The 20,671-nt window shown below is 36.9% G+C and overlaps 1 protein-coding gene across 1 annotated transcript in view; it reads right to left on the bottom strand.

Moving 5' to 3' along the window:
- The window catches only part of LOC136842587 (uncharacterized), a 441,719-nt gene that overhangs the window by 162,106 nt on the left and 258,942 nt on the right, over nt 1-20,671 (bottom strand). The window contains 1 exon segment of the mRNA XM_067110134.1: nt 6,188-6,344. Coding sequence (XP_066966235.1) covers nt 6,188-6,344 — 157 coding nt within the window.

Raw genomic sequence — 20,671 nt, 5'->3', positions numbered from 1 at the left:
GCTTTAATACACAAGGAACCACTTCAATGCAAATTCAGCATTTATAGGGAACCAACCAACAACTTATGTCCATTTCTATTCTGCCCACCATCTTAATATCAATTTTTTCTTCTATGTTTTTACATGCATTGCACATTGTCAGTCCCCAGTATTTGGATCAAGAAATTGAATACATAAGAAAAATAGGGACAGGTTAATGTTACCCTTCACGTATACTACAAGAGATCAGTGGTTTTCAACCTGTGGACCATGGGCAGTTCTAAGGGGGGCCATGCCCCAGACATCTTCAAAATAGTATTTAAAAAATGAAAAATCATTTACAGTAAATGCAGGCAATTGCTTTCTTTCATATATGAAAAAGTGTAATTTGAGTTTTGGTTAAAATGCACAAAATTTATTTACTGTAAATGCAGGCCAGTGCTTAATTTCATAAGTGAAAAATTATAATTTGAGTTTTCATTGCAATGCATGTGATCTATTTACAGTAAATGCAGGCCAGTGCTTTCTTTCATAAATGAAAATGTATAACAAAGTGTTCTGAAAAATAATTCCATACATGAAAATGTAAAATTAAAAAAGTGTTCTGAAAATGCTTTATAATAATTCTATTATCATTATTACACAATTCAGAAAGGCAGTGGGCCATGAGTATTTAGAGATGCCACCTTCATTACATACCAGGTCTGTGCCATCTTCATTACACACCAGCTCTGTGCAAGATCAATGTCCCCAGTCCCATGCCTTTTCATCAAGGGAAAGTGAGTGGGTTTAAGGACTCACAGAGGCTACCAAAAATAAGTTTTTCCTACATCAAAATTTGTTTGTCCTCAAAGGAACTTACAAAAGAAATTGACAGGTGACAAAATGGCTTAGCTCCTAATAAATAAATCCCAACAACCCACATTAATTTTTGGTCCAAGGTATAGTCACAGGTTATTAACCATCTTCTTTATTCTGGATATCCATAAGCTTTGGCAATAAAGAACAGGAAACAACACATGAACCACCAATATATGTATTATTCTTTGTGGTTCAAAGGTGGTTTACCTAATTATGTTGAGTCTGGGTATGGGATTATTGTGCCCTCCCCAGCAATATCTCAGCATGACCATCACTCTCATGGTAATAGTGTGTTTCAGAAATTCTTTATTCAATGTAAAGTCACAGGTTATCAACAGTTTTCTTTATTCCAGATACCCACTCGGGTCTGGCAATGAAGAACTGGATACACACAAACCTATAAATGTATTATCTATTGTGGTTCTACAGTGACTTGCCTAATTATGACAGGTCTAGCTGCAGCGTTACTGCACCTTCACCACTTCAGGAGTACTGTCTCTAATAACCACTCTGTACACTCAAAGACTTCTTTGAAGTAAACATTTCCAAAGAAAGTTAACGATGTATAGGCCTTTTGGATGTCATGCGACTTAAGAAAGAAGTGAGGGCCTGCCTTTTTAACAAGAGCCACTAAAATAATTCTGAGCCCATGTAGAGAGAGTGTTTTACTTGTGTTCAGGTGTAGGAAAAATAAGACCATGTGGGATGTTTGCAGTGACATCTAGGTAAAACTTAAGTGCTTGAACCAGGCATAATATTTTATATGAAATATTGAGTCCTTTATCAGAAAAGGAGATTTTCCCCTTAAAGAGGTCCTCATTCTTGGCCAGTAATGATAGGCCAGGAGACATCAGCAAATGACAACTAAGTATATGAGTGGTGAAATGTTGTCTTTGTCTAAAAGAGCCCAGTATGCTAATCTGAACTCCATATGCCAGATCAGTCAAGAAGACTACCTTTTGAAGCATATGAGTTGTAGTTTTATTGGGCCCAAGAATTGTGGGGATGACAGGAGTCTAAGAACCTTATTCAGGAACCAGGTAATGGGAAACCTTACAGGAGCTGACCTTTGCAGTATAAAAGACTGGAAAATGGAATAAATTTCTAGATTAGAATATACTCCACAACAATAAGGCAAGGGCTCTGCCAATAATGCCTTGTATACCATGATTGTTGGAAATAGGAAGGTGGTCGACCTCAAAAGATAATCAAATGTAAAACTGTTTTAACAGATTTCAATTGTGCTCTCAGTGTGGAGGTAATCTAACCACATTTTCCATATGGACTGGTATGTAGGACAGATGAAGTTTGTAGTTTTTGCACTTGGTAACTAGCAATATTATTAAGCAAATAATCTTCACAGTAGACTAGATTTAAAATTCCAAGTGAATGTCACAGCTCAGAAAAGAGATGAGTAGATGGCTTCCACTACTGTCTTGGACAGAACAACGGACAGTAATGGAATCTATTTTTTTGCTTCTTGTTTAAGAAATAAGGAACAATGACTGTTTGGCTAATTAAAGGGCTACTAGGCAAGTGGTTCTGTTAAAGGCTAGTAGACTGTTGAAGCTTTTACAATCTGGGACAATGAAGGAAAAAGGTATATCATCCTCCATTTGTTCCAGTCTTGTAGGAATGCATCTCTTGCTATTGCCTGAATGTCCAAGTTCAGAGACACATACACTGGAAGTCGATGGTTCTCTCATGTGGCAAACTGGTCTACTTCCAGACTGCAGAAGCATGTTAGCAATTACTGACTTGACAGGAGCTCAGCATGGGTCTAACCTCTTTATATAAGATGCTGCAGTCATATTGTCTAGGATGAACAAAATATGAGTCCCTTTTGGAGGTTTCAATTTTCTGAAATGGAAAGACAGACAATAACCCCAGGAAGCTGGTATGACACTCCCTCTGAGCAGGTGACCATCTTCCCCCTAAATGGCAATCCTCCCAATGGCATCCTGAACCTATAAAGGGGGCATCCATATGTATTATCACTCATAGGAATGGTGGAGTCAGGTTGGCCTGTTTGCAAGAGACCCCTTCTAGGTCTACGGACATAGTATCTTCCCAATCTCTGGTGAAAGTGATCACAAAGTCTTTCCTGGCATGTGAGAGCCAGACTCCATTAAATCCTAAGTCACAATCTCAGGATTAGACCTAACGTAAACCCAAACTGTAACAGGTACAGACTTTGTTCCACTTGTTGTCTGGAAAAGCTGGGCTGCGCAAGGAATCTTCTAGGTCCTTCCTTATTCTAGTTTGAGTGCTTTGGGATGAGACAGCTGGCCACAAAAAGTAGCCCAACAGAGTCCTCACCTCAGAAAAAGTCTGCTGGATGTTAAGGTAGGTCTTGTTCCTATTAAGAAATCTTTTGACTGGAGTCTGTCAACTATCACTTTCAGGTTTCATCGGCACTCTTCTCTGCTGGCTCCACAGAATTGCCAATCATCTAAGTAGGCCACCAGTTAAAATCCTTCACTCCTGAGCTCCCAAAAAATAGGTACAGTATATATAAAAATTTATGCAAACAATGTTTGCTCAAACTTTACAGGTCAAGGATCACCCTTCATTCAGAGGAATGCTTCTGGGGGATGCTGGAGAGTGGTGGCAAATAAAGCTTTTTCTCTATGGCCCCCTTTTAAAAGGGGGGTCTGGTTTTTGGAAAAAACTACTTTAGAGATGGGGGAGGGTGAGACCATCTCTACCCTCGTCCCCTGAAAATTATACTGTCCCCCCAAAACCCAGGTGAAGACTTCCACTACGTGTTATGCATAGTGCAGAAGACAACCCCAACCATGCAAGTCCTATGTGGCTCCACCTCTTCCTTTCCTTGTAATATGCAGTCCAAAGGATTGATTTTTCTTTCCCCAGGTAGGAGTGTCTTGTCCACTTTGAAATGAGTGCTGCTGCTGCTGCTATTGCTATCCTTTCTTCTGTTGTCGGAGGAAACTCTCAAGGGTATTGTTTCCCAGATTTCCCTTTTCAAGAACAGTATACATTGTGTAATTCTATTGTCAGGCTCATTCAATGAGTTGTGCAACAACAGACTCTTCAAAAAGGGTCCCAACAGATAGGGGAAGAGAGCAATAGGGAGGTTACACTAGGGGGCAAAATGTTGGAGTCCACCAATGCTTCCTTTCAAGCCTTAATGCAACACTCCAGAAAGTTGTAGATTGCTCCCAATAGGGTCCACATAAGTGTTTCACTACCGCAGTGAACATTGTTCTGGAATACACTGGAAGTTCTTTAATTAGGAGATGCCTAGCATAAAATTTAGCCATGGCTGTCTTGAGATTTTTCTCGTAGGGGTGCCAAATTGCTGAGTAGCCATGTCCAATGGGAGCTTTTTCCTCTCATAAGGAAGGACAAAAGCTGCTCAGTCCTTTGTAACACTATCAGATACTGAGATGGAGGACACCAATGGCTTTATTTCTGCCATAAGCTCTTGTTTTCCAGTTATCACAAAATTCTGAAATTCTGTCTTCACAATTGATTGTTTTAAAAGTGAAGAGACAGAAGGTTGATGCCTCCCAGATAGGTTATTGGTTCTGTAAAATTGTTGTTGTACTATATTTTCCATTAAACTGGAGAAAGGTTGCTTCTATGGCTTTCATTAATATGACTGCACATCTATTTGGCTTTCATTGCTATATTATTAGGCAGGATTATCATCTCCTTCAGCAGTCTCTGAATTCCTACTGGAGAGACCATGCACCATTCAGTATTGGGAAAGGTCACTCTGTCCTGAAATTCTATATGCTAAACCTCAATCAGTTTTCCTTTCATTAATGAGGTATTTTCCATCTGGTGAAAGGATGCAAATTGAGATGTCTCGCCAAGGGTATCGGTATCATTCTCAGGGGCAGATACTGGTGCCTGTACTACATTCTGATTTGAGGTTTTATTGTTCAATCTGGTTTCAAAACTCTTACATTCTAGTAACATTCAATCATTTACCTTCATTTTGCAACAAACGAGAGGTCTCTAGCACAATATTTCAATTTATGGTGAATTTTTGAAAAAAAATTTTTCATTCCCTCCGTGTGCGGTGACTGCTGAAAATCTTAGCATTTCTTGAGTCACCTTGTTGTACTTTTCGTGTCATTTTATATTAGGCGTTACATAAAGTGTTATGCATCAAAATATGCAAAATTTCATGTAGAATACAACAAAAAATAACTCATGGTTGTAACTTTTATCAGTTTGAAATATTTTCATATAAATCACGATAAGTGACAAAATTTAAACCTTCGGTCAACTTTGACTCGACCGAAATGGTCGAAAAACGCAATTGTAAGCAAAAACTCTTACATTCTAGTAACATTCAATCATTTACCTTCATTTTGCAACAAATTGGAAGTCTCTAGCACAATATTTTGATTTATGGTGAATTTTTTAAAAAACTTTTTCCTTACGTCCGTGCGCGGGAACTCTGCTGAAAATCTCAGCATTTCTTGAGTCACCTTGTCGTAATTTTCGCGCCATTTTATATTGGGCATTACATAAAGTGTTATACATGAAAATGTGCGCAATTGCATGTAGAATACAACAAAAAATAACTAATGGTTGTAGCTTTTATCAGTTTTGAAATATTGCCATATAAATCACGATAAATAGAAAAAATTCTACCTTCGGTCAACTTTAACTCAACCGAAATGGTCGAAAAATGCAATTGTAAGCTAAAACACTTACAGTCTAGTAATATTCAATCAATTACCTTCATTTTGCAACAAACGGGAAGTCTCTACCACAATATTTCGATTTATGGTGAATTTTTTAATATAAAATTTTTTTAAGTCTGCTCGTTACGAATTCATGCATCATTTTGTGATAATATTTTCTCTGTGTTGCTTTGATCGTTTTACAATTTGTTATATACCAAAATCATCGCAATTTAGTGTACAATACAACGAAAAAAAATAACTCATTAGCTTTGACCGTTTTGCTCACAGCGCAATTTGTATACAATTATATATGAAATTTTCTTTTGTGCTGTCATATATTCCAATATTTATATATGATAATGATATTTTTTTTCATTTCTGATGGTTGCATACTAAACTTCAGCCAATGACAAAAAAGGAGCCAAAAATGAACTCTTAATCTTAAAAACTGTGTGTGCTGTGAGTTTTTGAAAAAAAAAAAAAAAAAAACTTTTTTTCCGATTCGGCGTTCACTCCCGAACTTCACCTGCATACGGGAGATGCTTTTGTAAACAGAGGCTCGGCGTTTAAGGGTTAATATCATAACAATGCTATAGTAAAACTAAGGCAATGGAGGAGCTGGATTGGGACCGGTTCCATTTTCAAATCTACAGCATTTACATATGTATTACCAAACTCACCTTTAATAAAATACATTTTATTAGAGTGTCTACTAGCCATGGATATCAGCACTTTCCAGGAACGAACTGTGGGGATCACGATGCCTGACAACTGATACACATATGCAGTAGATGCCAGGGCTACGAAACAAGCAGACGCATCTTCCAAAGTCACACCCTAAAAGAATTTTAAATTTTTCTTAACACAAATCTCAAAAATCATACATGCTTAGTAATGTTAACTTGTGATTAAACTATTAACTCTTGAAACAAAAGTGACAATAAACATGAATTTGAACATTTACACCTTTCAAGTACAGAGGAAAAGCTTCTGATTAATAGAAGGTCTGCCTGTGGGATCTGATTTCAATAAAATGTTAACACTGAAATACAATAATTACAAGAGACTGACAGTTAGGTGGATAGACACAGGGAATAGGCTGAAAATTAAAGGCCAGAGAGTTATAACTAATACAACCTTACTTCAACAACAAATGAACGTAGTAAGGGACCATGGCATCCCAAATACCTGCAGGAATAAGAAGAACTAATATTCATTAAGTAAGTTGCCTAAGAGGCATCATCATTTCCTTCCAGAACATCCTACTCATATTTTATCAGACCATCAATCATTAGATAAACATACTGGTTAGAAATACTGAGAATATAACATTGTAGGTTTCAATAACTAGACTTACTTACATAATGTTTTATCCTCATTAAAGACTGTGACTGTTCATGGTGTTCAATAAACAGGTTTTGACCAACCAATTACAAAGAATTCTCTTATAGTTAGTCTTGGCCAGAATAGTGCTGCTGGCACAGTGATAGAATACAAAGGACTCAGGACAGGAGGGCCCTAACTTCTGTCCAAGACGACTGCCTCAGTTTTCCATTCATCCTACTTGCACAGTGCGTATGTCGGCTATCTTCCTCATTACATGCCATGTCTGTGCAAGATAAATGTTCACCCTAGTCCCAAGCCTTTTCATCAGGGAAAGGTGGGTGAGTTTGAGGACTCACAAAAACTACCAAAAACAGGTTTTACCAAAAACAGGTTTTTTCTAAGTCAAAACCTGTTTTTTGATAGCGTAGCCGCTGATTGTCCTCAAAGGAGCTTACAAAAGACACTGACAGGTGACGAAATGCTTAACTCTTAATAAATAAATCCCAACATCCCAGATTAATTTTTGGTACAATGTAGAGTCACAGGTTATTAACCATTTTCTTTATTCCGGATACACATTACAGTTTGGCTATAAAGAACAATAAACAACAGAAGAACCTATAGGCTATAGTCTTTGTGGTTCTAAGGTGACTCACCTAATTAGGTCTGGTCTATCAGCAGGATTATTGCAGCTTCCATTGCAATATCTCAACATGACTACCACTCTAATGGCAATAGTGTTTCAGGAATTTTTGATCCAAGGTAAAGTCACAGGTTATCAACCATTTTTTATTCTGGATATCCATTCGGGTCTGACAATAGAGAACAGGAAACACAAACATATTGTCTACATGTATTATCCTCTGTGGTTATATGGTCATTTCCCTAATTATGTCATTCTGGCTGCAGGTTTATTTCACCTTAACCAGTTCAGGAATACTGTCTCTAATAACCACTCCAAACACTCTGAGGCTTCTCTGAAGGAAACGTTTCCAAAGAAAATCCACTATGTACTCACCTTTTGGATGTCTTGCAACTTAGGAAAGGAGGGAGGGTCTGCATTTGTAATGAGGGACACTAAAATAATTCTCAGCCCATGCAGAGAGAGTGCTTTGTTTGTGCTAGGGTGTAGGAGAAATAGGACCATCTGGGATGTTTGCCTTGACATCTAGGTAAACTTTGAGTGCTTGAACCAAGCAAAATATTTTATCTAAAATACTCAGTTCCCTTATCAGAAAAGGGGATTTTCCCTTTAAACAGTCCTCATTCTTGGCCAGGAGACAATGGTAAATGGCAACTAAAAGTACGAATGGTAAATACTGTCCCTGTCTAAGTGACCCCAGTATGATAATCTGAGCTCGATGCCAAAGCATTCAAGAAGACTGCCATGTGGAGCATATGAGTTGTAAATGTACTGGGCCCACTGAATTGAATGGATGACAGGAGTCTAGGAACCTTATACAGGGACCAGGTAATGGGAACCTTTCAGGAGTTGATCTTTGTGGAGCAAAAGACTGGGGAAGGGAATTAACAATTTCTATATTAGAATCAATTCCAAAATCATAAAGCAAGGGTTCCGAAATTTCTACCTCCTATGCCATGACTGTTGTAATAGCAAGGCACTTTACCTCAAAAGATATATAATAAAACATAAAACTGTTTCAACAGATTTCAACTGGGCTCTCAGTGGGGAGGTAATCTAACCACATACAGTATTCCATATGGACTGACATGTCTGACAAAAGTCTGTAGTTTTTGCAATACAGTAAACCCCCCGTATTCGCAGGGGATGTGTACCACACACCGCCCCCCAGTGAATGGCTAAAACAAGCGAATACTTAAAACCCTTCTAAAAACACTTAGAACTACCTATTTTGATAGTTCAAACACACACAAAACAAACTAAAAATGCTTATAAGGTATTATCCTACTTACAATGGGGTTAGTTCCAAAAAAAACCCATCATTTGTTGGAAAAAATATAAGAAATACCAAACCGTATCTCGAACATAGCCTAGCCTACACTAGGTTATTCGGTACCACGTACTGTATACATATATGGTAGCCTAGCCTACACTATAAAATATACTCTTTACATACATGGTATAGTAATGATTAATATCAGCTAATTCTGGAGGTTCATGCAAAGTGACTTATGATAATTCAATACAAAGAGAAATTGAATAACAAACAAGAATTAGCTTAGCCTACACTATGGTATATTGTATACATACATGGTAGCGTAGCCTACATCATACTGTACTCTATAATTGCATATCGTATTATACAAACATCAACATAACGAATATGCATCTTTTCCATGGATCTTTTAAAATGTTATGCCTTAATTCACTGTATCCAATAATATTGTAAATATTCTTATATTGCTTTTGTATTAAAAATTGTGTTCATAGCGATCAGTGTTTTGGTTTTGAAATGTTTACGCGGTGTTTATTTCACTGCATTTAACTCAGTTCAGAGCATTTTCTTGCTTCTAGTTAGCATAAATGAATCTCTAGAGTCTAGATTCTTTATTTATAAGAGGCAAGGTTATTTTTCGTTATATGAAGTGTTTTTAAGTCAAAATATAACTAAAATATGTCTTGTTGTGAAATTAATTTATCTATTATTTTCATTACGAGATGATGATTGACAAAGGCCATTTGGGGGGGGTTTATTTTGTGTAAAAAAAATTCAAGATTCCGTTCGCTATTTTCACTTGATTTCATCATAATATGAGCTTTATGTATTTAACGTTTATTGGCATAAAAATAACAGTAATGTGTTCTTTCATGCCCAGTAGTTTTGATTAAAATACTCTCTCTCCAATTTTAATTACAATCGAGTTTCATCCATGTTGCCGATGCACAATAATTTACGGTATATTCATTAGCAGCTTGAACATTGTTTTCTCAGCTTCAGCTACAACTTGCAGCTTAAATTTAACAGTATATTTCCTTGACAATCTTTTATCCTCACCGAATAAGGGTATAATGCAAAAATATATCAGTCCTATTCTACTTAACGTCATTTGTGCCATAAACTACGGTAATTGTTTATTACCTTACGATGTTGTTATCCGATTCGGTTATAAGCAAAACAACAGTTTTTTGGTCGGTTGTTTATGGCTGTACACATTTACGCAAGAGTATAACGTTACTAACAATACTTTTATCATTCTCTTTTACTTTTTTAACTAGAAGATGGGATAAAGAGATGGAGGAAAAATTCTCTATTGTAATTTGGTCTCTCTCACTGCCTGATTATGCTGCTGCCTGTGCCAGCGCGAAATTTAAAAATATTTTATAAACAATATTGTCGCATCGGTATTAATTGCTTACCCCATTGCAAAATCGAACTATCTTAAGGTGAATTATCATAACTCAAGCATTACCTGAGTATTTTATTAGTTTTATCACAAAAAGTGCATTTAGTCATGAAAATGAGATGAAAATACAGTATTTAAGTGAATATTTCTCAGTGAAAAATACCGCGAATGGGAGAATTTTCCGCAAATAAAGGGTAGATATGTTCCAAAGAGAAATCCGTGAATAAATGAGTCTGTGAATCGTGAGAACGCGAACACAGAGGGTTTACTGTATGTACCTAGCAATGTTAGGTAAATAATCTCCATGGTACACTAGATTTTTAAAAATTCCACATATGAAGGTCACAGCTTAGAAAGGAGGATGTGTATACTTCTCCTTCTATCTGGGATAGAATGGTGAATGGTAATGGAATCTATTTTCTCGTCCATTGTTGAAGAAAAAAAAAGGATTCAATGATTGTTTGGCTAATTCGGGGCACTAGGTAAGCAGTTTTGTTGAAAACTTTCAAAATCTTGGCAACGGAGGAAAAGGGTATATTGTCCTCCATACTTACCAGTCTTGTAGGAATGCATCTCTTGCTTTAGCCTGAATGTCCTGGTTCAGATACGCACACCGGAACTTGATGGTTTTTGCATGTAGTAAACAGGTCCACTTCTAGATGTCTAAGCATGTTACCATTACTGACTTGAGAATAATTACCAACATGCTTCCATATTCAGAGGGGCTGAGAGTGAGCCCGACTCCTTGATATAAGACGCTGCAGTCATACTGTCTAGGACCAGTAAAATGTGGGTCCCTTTTGGAGGTTTTAATTTTGAGATGGAAAAACTGCCAACAGCTGCAGGAAGCTGATATGACACCCCTTCATAACAGGTAGCCACCTTCTTACTATCTGACAATCCTTCCAATGGCCTCCCCAACCTGTCAAGGATGCATCTGTATGTATTATCACTCATATGGACGATGGAGTAAGGTTGCCTGTTTACCAGAGACCCCTTCTAGCTCTACGGATAGAGTATCTTCCAAATCTCAGATGAAGGCAATCACAAAGCCTTTTCCTGGCATGTGAGAGCCAGACTCTATTGACATCCTACAGTCACAATCTCAGGATTAGATTTACCACAGATGCAAACTGTAACAGGCTCAGACTTTGCTCCAATTGTTGTCTGGAAAAGCTGGGCTGTGCAAGGAATCTACTCAGGTCCTTTCTTATTCTGGTTTAAGTGCTGCTGGAAAGACAGCTGGCTGCAAAGACTATCCCAGCAAATTTCTTACCTCAGAAAACATCTGCTGGATGAAAGACTGGACTTTTTCCTATTTATTAGGAAACCTTTTGACTAGAGTCTCTCGATCACCACTCTCAAATTTCATCAGCGCTCTTCTCTGGTGGCTCCCCAGATTAGCCAATCAGATATCTAGGTAGGCCGCCAGTTAAATTCCTTCTTTCTTAAGCTCCAATTAAATATGTACAATACATAGAAAAGTTTATGCAAACAATGTCTGACAAATCTAGGATTACCTTTCGTTTGAAGGAATCCTTCTTAGGGATGCTGATGAGTGGTGGCAAATGGCTCCCTTTTAAAAAGGGTCTGATTTTTTGGAGAGAAAAAAAAAAAAAAAAAAAACTCCTTTAGGGGAGGGGGAGGGTGAGACCATCTCTACCCTAGCCCAATGAAAATTATATTATGTCCCCAAAGGGAGGACTTCCACTGAATGTGATGCAGTAGAAGACAACCCATGCCATGCAATTCCTATTGGGGCTCCACCTATTCCCATGCCTTTAAAATGCAATCCAGGAATAGGTTTTCCTTTTCCCTGGTAGGAGCATCTTGTCCGCTTCAAAATGGGTGCTGCTGCTACTGTTGTCCTTTCTTCTATTGTTGGAGGGATCATTGAGTAGTGACTGGAGGTTTGTATGGCTCTGATTCATACAGAGATTTCTTAGGCTTAGGGAGAGGAAATTCTCAAGAGTATTATTTCCCAGATTCCCCTTTTTCAAGAATAGCATATATTGTGCAATTCTGTTGTCGGGCTCATTCAATGAGTTGTACGACAACAGACTCTTCAAACCGATCCCAACAGAAGTGGGACGAATGTAATGGGAAGGTTACAGCTGGGTAGCTATGTCCAATGGGAGCTTATTCCTCTCTCAAGGGAGAAGTGTTGTCCATTTATTTGTAGAACTATCAGGTACTGGGATGGCAGAAACAAATAGTTTTATTTCTGTCATTAACTCTTGTTTCCCAATCATCACCAAATTCTGAAATTCTATCTTCACATGAATGTTTCAAAAGTGAAAAGACAGAAGGCTGGTACTTCCTTCAGAGGTTACTGGCTCTCTAAAATTGTTGTTGCACTATATTTTCCATTATACTGGAGAAATGTTGCTTTTATGGCTTTCACTGCCATATTAATAGGCAGGATACCCATCTCCTTTGACAGTTTCTGAATTCCTATTTAAGAGGGACCACTTCTTATCGTTACCAGTCAGCGCTCTGGGAGTGAGTAGGCTGTCTCTTATTACCCTTCTGATTTCAGCAAGAATCTAGACAACTGATTAAGCTTCTTTTTGGGCTTGGTTTTTCATCACCCTATTCCCATGACCTATGTTTTTGGTGAGAAAACCAATCTCTGCCTAGGCACTGTGGAACTTCTCTATCCTCTAGTTTTACAGATGAGATATTTTTACATCACACCCAATTCTATATTCAGGACAGACATGAACTCCTCTTGGGAATCATGGACAGCATCTCTGATATGCAGCAAGGTCATCCTTGATACTGTTCATTTCTTCCCGGAATGATGAAAGTACAGCAAGTGGATTTCCGTATCAGGGAAGCCTGCATGAACTGATTGAGCCAAGGCAGTTGTATCATCATTGCCAGGCAATGTAGAAGGACAAAATAAATCACTACTCCCTAAAAGGTACAGAGTCCAGAAGAGGTTGGGTGGACCCTATCAGGGTCCCATTCAATATCTGATCGCTGCATGGGTGAGGTAAGAGTCTCATCGGAGGTATCTCTCTCATGTAAAGCAGAAGGGTATTCCCTAGAATCATAGATCTTCCAGATTCAGAAGGGAAATTTCAGTGGCTACATACACTTCACATCAGTATCAGTGACCTTCCTCCCAAGGAAAGATTCTTCGTCTTCATTGGAGGAGTTGAAGTGGGAGTTCCTAGAATCCACTGCCTTTGGAATACAGGCAGTCCCCAGTTATCGGCAATCCGGTTTTATGGCGCTTGTCTAGTGACGACGATAACTGGATTTTCAGCATCGATATGCACCGATCTCCGGTTATCCGCGCCGATATCTAGGGATCGGCGCTATTAATGCCGATTTTCGGTTATCGGCAATTTTTGGTTATCGTCATGCTGTCGGGAATGGAACCCCCGCCAATAACCGGGGACTGGCTGTATTGGCCCAAACATGGATTCTGCTTGGCGAAGGATGTTAACATACTGTTAAAGTTCTACCAGCATAATGTAGTCTTCTCCTGCACTCCTACTGCAACCTATGACTCAGGACGACAACTTAAAATAAGCTCCTTCATCATTCATACTTATTGCCAGGAGTATGTTGCATATTTCAAAAGTCCAGCAACCAACCACATTCTCCCTTATTCCTTCAGGGGCTGGCTCATGGCAGGTAGTTATGAGCCAATTCCACAGGCGAATCTGTGGGTCTTGCATAACAGCAGTCCAGTAGTGATAAAAGGAACAAGTATTAATTAAAAACTACTAGTGTTAGATACCTACATCACTGTGTAGGCACAAACACTTGAAATTAAAAAAGACTGACATGGCCACAAGTATGTGTCCATAGTATGATGTAAAGTAACATGATCAATGGGTCATATCTATGATATTGTACAGGCAGTCCCTGGTCATTGGCGTTCTGAGGGTGTGATGATAACCGAAAGTCACTGCTAATGGAAAATCTGCAATTTTCAGGGCTTTTTCAGTGACTTTTGGGGCTTATTGGCACCTAAAAGTGCTGATTTTCGGTTATCAGTGCCTCTGTTAGGTATGTATCAGCGCCAATACCCAATTATCAGTGCCGATAAGCGGAAGTTGGCGATTGTCGGCGCTAAACAAGTGCCATAAAACCAGATTGCTGTTAACCGAGCCCGCCGTTAACTGGGAACTGCCTGTGTTACAGTAACACCCCCGTGCTTGCGGTCTCACAATTCACAGACTCAACTATTCTCGGATTTCTCTATGGAACATATACAGTATACGCATTATTCGCTGAAAATCCGCCCATTCACGGTATTTTTCACTGAGAAATATTCACTAATTACCACATTTTCATCTCATTTTCACGACTAAATGCACTTTTTGTGATAAAACTATTAAAATACTCAGGTAGAGCTGGAGTTACTATATTTCACCTTATGATAATTCGATTTTCCAAGGGATAAGCAATTAACCCTTAAACGCTGACTGGACGTATTTTACGTCGACAAAAATTGTCTGTCGGATGCCAAGTGGACGTAAAATACGTCGACTACAAAAAGTTTTTTTTAAATATTCGCGGAAAAATACTTATAGGCTTCATTTGCAAAAATTTTAAATCACGCGCTTGAGGGATGCTGGGAGTTCACGGGCTATTGTTTTGTTTACAAGGATCACGCGCTAATTTCTTTTTATCCTAAAAGAAAGCATCAGCTAACTCTGCTGAAAATCTCAGAAATTCTTTAGTCACTTTGTCGTAATTTTTGCACAGTTTTCTATTTCTTTACATAAAGTTTTATATATATCCCAAAAATAAAAGAAAGCATCAGCGGTAAGTGCCAAAATTTGCTTTGATTGAAAATGGTTTAAAAATCAGCTAAAATTACATTCTAGTTATTCAATCATTTACCTTTGTAGCACAATATTTTGATTTATGGTGAATTTTTGAAAAAAACTCTTTTCTTACTCCTCTAACTCTGCTTCTCAGAAATTCTTTAGTCACTTTGTCGTAATTTTTGCACTGTTTTCTATTAGCTGTTACATAAAGTTTTATATATGAAAATGTGTGCAATTTCATGTAGAATACAACAAAAAATAACTCATGGTTGTAGCTTTCATCAATTTTGAAATTTTTATTTTAAATAGAAAAATTCTACCTTCGGTCAACTTTAACTCAACGAAATGGAAAAAATGCAATTGTAAGCTAAACCTCTTACATTCTAGTAATATTCAATCATTTAATTTGCAACAAACAAAAGTCTCTAGCACTGTCTTAAGTCCGAGCTAACTGCTGAAAACTTATGCGAACCTGGCGCCGTCTCTTGATCGCGTGTGTGTTCGCCGTCCATCGGAGTGGACAAGGCAACAAGAGCATCTTTTCTTTTCTAAAGGAAATGGTAGAAAATGCAATTGTTGTCTTGATGTAATTGCAAAACGTTCTAACATTCTAGTAACGAATTCAATTATTTACGCCTTCATTGGACAACAAACACACGAACAACAAATTGGAATCTCAGAAATTCTTTAGTCACAATTTTTATTTAGATTTATGGGGAATTTTTAGAATACAACAAAAAATAACTCTTGTTGTAGCTTTTATCAGTTTGGAAATATTTTCATATAAATCACAATAAGTGACAAAATTTAAAACCTACAGTCAACTTTGAACGAAATGGTAGAAAAATGCAATTGTGAAAATCTTACATTCTAGTAAATCAATTATTTACCTTCATTTTAGTCAACCTTGTCTGAAAATCTCAGAATTTCTTTAGTCACCTTGTCGTAATTTTCACACCATTTTCTATTAGGCGTTACATAAAGTGTTACATATGAAAATGTGCACAATTTCATGTAGAATACAACAGAAAATAATTCATGGTTGTAGCTTTTATCAGTTTTGAAATATTTTTATATAAATCACATTAATAGAAAAACTTCGACCTACGGTCAACTTTAACTCAACCGAAATGGTCGAAAACTGCAATTGTAAGCTAAAACACTTACAGTCTAGTAATATTCAATCAATTACCTTCATTTTGCAACAAACGGGAAGTCTCTACCATTTCGATTTATGGTGAATTTTTGAAAAAACTTTTTTATACGTCCATGCGTTACGAATTCATGCATCATTTTGTGATATTTTCTCTGTGTTGCTTTGATCGTTTTACAATTTGTTATATACCAAAATCATCGTAATTTAGTGTACAATACAAAGAAAAAAATAACTCAATAGCTTTAACCATTTTGCTCACAGCGCGATTTGTATACAATTATATATGAAATTTTTTTTCGCGCTGTCATATATTCCAATATTTATAAATGATAATGATATTTTTTTCATTTCTGATGGTTGCATACTAAACTTCAGGCAATGAATAAAAAGGAGCCAAAAATGGACTCTTAATCTTAAAAACTAAGCGTGCTGTGATTTTTTGAAAAAAACTTTTTTTCCGCTTCGGCGCTAACTCCCAAACGCCGCCAGCATACGGCAGACATTTTTGTAAATAAAGGCTCAGCGTTTAAGGGTTAATACCAATACGATAATATTAATCAAATATTTTTAAATTTCGCACAGGCAGCAGCATACAATCAGGCAGCAAGAGAGACCAAATTACAATAGACCAGTTTCCTTTCCTCCAACTCTTTATCCCATCTTCTAGTTAAAAAAGTAACAAAGAATGATAAAAGTATTGTTAGTTACCTTACACTGTACTCTTGCGTAAATGAGTACAGCATAAACAACCGACCAAGGAACTATTGTTTTGTTTATCACCGAATCTGATAACGACAGCCCTTTTGCTTATATTTCAACCATCGTACAGTAATACACAATTACCATAGGTTATAGTACAAATGACGTTAAGTAGAATAGGACTGATATATTTTTACATTATACCCTTATTCGGTATGGATAAAAGATCGGCAAGGAAATATACTGCTAAATTTAAGCTGTAAGTTGTAGCTGAAGCTGAGAAAACAATGTTAAAGCTGCTAATGACTATAAATTATCATGCATTGGCAACATGGATGAAGCTCGACCATAATAAAAATTGGAGAGAAAGTATTTTAATCAAAACTACTGGGCATGAAAGAAGACATTATATACTGTTATTTTTATGCCGATAAACGATAAATACGTAAAGCTCTTATTATGATGAAATCAAGTGAAAATAGCGAAAGGAATCTAGATTTTTTTTTTTACACAAAACAAACACCCCCAAATGTCCGTCATCTCTTAACGAAAAAAATAGCTAAATTAATTTCACAATGAGAATTATTTAAGTTATATTTCAACTTAAAAACACTTCGTACAGTATAACGAAAAATAACCTTGCCCCATATAAATAAAGTATCTAGAGATTCATTTATGCTAACTAGAAGCAAGAAAAGCCCTCTGAAATGAGTTAAATGCGGTGAAATAAAAACCGCGTGAACGATTTCCAAACCGAAACATTGATCGCTATGATCACAATTTTTAATACAAAAGCAATATAAGACTATATACAATATTATTGGATACAGTGAATTAAGGCATAACATTTTAAAAGATCCATGGAAAAGATGCATATTCATTATGTTGATGTTTGTATAATACAATATGTAAATATAGAGTACAGTATAATGTAGGCTATGCTACCGTATATGTTTACGATATACCACAGTGTAGGCTAAGCTAATTCTTGTCTGTTATTCAATTTCTCTTTGTATTGAATTATCATAAGTCACTCTGCATGAACCTCCACAATTAATTGATACTATTAGTTACTATACCATGTATGTATAGAGTATACTTTATAGTGTAGGGTAGGCTACCATATATATACGTGGTACCGAATACCCTAGTGTAGGCTAAGCTATATTCGAGATATGTTTTTTCCAATAAACAATGGGTTTTTTGGAACCTAACCCCATCGTAAGTAGGATAATACCTGTATATGCATTTTTTTTTTTGTGTATGTTTGAACTATCAAAATAGGCAGTTCTAAGCATTTTTAGAAGGGTTCTAAGTATTCACGTGTTCTAACTATTCGCAGGGGTGTGTGGTATGCATCCCCCGTGAATACGGGGGTTTACTGTAATGTATTAAAATATTAATTCACAATTACCGCAATAACATGCCCTAAAGGATTTACTCACAAATGCTTCTAAATTCAATTAAGACAAAACTAAATGGATACCCAAACAATGCATTTTTATACATTTCATAACTTTGATAACCTGGCCTACTACCAAGCACCATGTAATAGTTATAGGCTATGGTATTTGGTGCATAATTAAAATCATTATCAGAATTATACCAAACTTATATAAAATCAGCAAATCTCAGATTTTAAATTGTTTGGCAAAGCTCGCCATTACAAAAGATACTTTTCTATTCCCTTACAAAAATGACAAGGATCACAACAATTTTTCTTAACACCAGCAATTAAGTTAAGTATATCTTAGTTTCACCACACCACTGAGCTGATTAACAGCTCTCCTAGGGCTGGCCCGAAGGATTAGACTTATTTTTACGTGTGGCTAAGAACCAATTGGTTACCTAGCAACGGGACCTACAGCTTATTGTGGAGTCCGAACCACATTATAGTGAGAAATGAATTTCTATCACCAGAAACAAATTCCTCTTGTTCTTCACTGGCCGGTCAGAGATTCAAACTTGCGACCAATAGAGTGGTAGCTGAGAACGGAACCCGCTCACCCAGGGAGGAACTAACACCAGCAATGCCACTACTGATGGAGTAATACCCATTGGAAGTAGATCTACATGAATGTATTTCCTTGAACCCTTGAAAAGATCCCTGGTATTGAAAATAATTATGGAACTTTCTATATAAAAAATCCATTTAGTTTGATTACAAAATGGTATAAAGAATATACTGTCCAATATTATTGCATTAATGCTAACTATTACCATCAGACAAAAAAACACCAGAGCAATTACAGCATAGCCTACTGATCTACTCCTAGTTTCTCTCCTTGCAGACCTACTGGATCCCAATTTGAACAAATATAAGCCTACCCATTAAAATTTTAAGGACTAAAACTTTTCACTGGGTCTTAAAACTATGTACTGTACTTAGCTTGTGGTGTTATGATGATTGACATTCACTGTTGAACACTATTTCCAGAGAAAAACCTAAGGATTAATGAACTCTTGGACAGACCAGAGTGTAATGAGGAAGATAGCCGATAAATGTGCTGTTACATCTGTGAGAGGGGGACGTTGGGAAAACCGAGGCAGTCATTGTGGACAGGAGATAGAGCCCTCCTGTCCTGAGGCCTTTATATTCTATTGCTAGCAACAAGCACTTTTCTGGCTGAGACCAACTATAAGAGAATTCTTTGAGACTGGTTGGTCTGTCTGATGGAGCCCTGGGGGGGACCATGAGAGTGTACATCCTTTGAGGACAAACAGAAGCTGTGCTGTCAAAAATGATAGGGTGAATAGTGATCGAGTGAATGAGACTAGTCAAGAGGTAAATAATTTAAATTCTGATATCAACAGGGATGTGCATACATTAACAGAACATAATAAAGATCTTGTGTTGAGACAAGTAAAATCTTATCTAAAGAGTTTAAATACAATATTTCCAACAAAGGTAATGGCCGAACTAGAAAAGCTTGCTTTGGTAAATTTCCTTTATAATGCTAATGTTGAAAAAAAAATTGCATAGAATATCAAACTCTACAGCCAACAGCCTTGTCCTTCAGGCAAACTATCATATTCATCCCCATTTCCAGTCATGCTGGTATCAAAAACACTGGAGGCAAGCAAGCAATAATTTCTATTTGCAAAACATAAAAAAATGTAGAAGATTATGTTAAGAGATGTCAATTTAGTTTACTATTTGTCTCACAGACTTAATATACCCCCTGCAAAAATGTGGCTTATTACAAATCAGAAATGGTATCATGCTCATGCTAATCTTACTGACTCACTGCTAACATCACATATGGTCATAAGTATATTTTATGTTGATGCACTTACTTGTTCCATTTATTTTCAGCCACTTGTAGAATAAGTTTGTTGAGCATTCTGGTAATCCAAAAGAGGTAAATTCTGGTTACGGCATTCAATTCATAAATAGAGTATAGTATTTGAGAAACTCAATAGACTCTATGGTATCAAACATTCTATTCTGTCATACACACCAAGTAGTAATGGCCTTGTTGAGTCTACAAACAAAGCATGTTTGTATGTGTCAATTAACTGATTAGATACTTTCTGCAAAAGAGCTTGCATTAAATATTTCTTATAACGAGGGTTGGTGAATGTCCTTACTATCCAGTACAGTAATCCTTCAATTATCCGGATTAATAGAGCCAAGGGTCCGTCAAATAATGGAGAAATCTGAATACAGTGGACTCCTGCCTATTCACGGTTCTGGATTAGTGGCTTCACCTATTCAAGGATTTCTCTGTGTAACATATGTGCACATTATTCGTGAAAAACTTGCACATTCGCAGTATTTTTCATAGAGAAATATTCACAAACTACTGTATTTTCATATCATTTTCGTGACTAGATGCACTTTTTGTGAAAAAACTTAAAAT

This window comes from Macrobrachium rosenbergii, chromosome 10 (genome assembly GCF_040412425.1).
Source record: "Macrobrachium rosenbergii isolate ZJJX-2024 chromosome 10, ASM4041242v1, whole genome shotgun sequence".
In the NCBI taxonomy this organism is placed as follows: Eukaryota; Metazoa; Arthropoda; class Malacostraca; order Decapoda; family Palaemonidae; genus Macrobrachium; species Macrobrachium rosenbergii.
The sequence above is the reverse complement of the archived record's forward strand: the minus strand, read 5'-3'. Positions and strand labels throughout refer to the sequence as shown.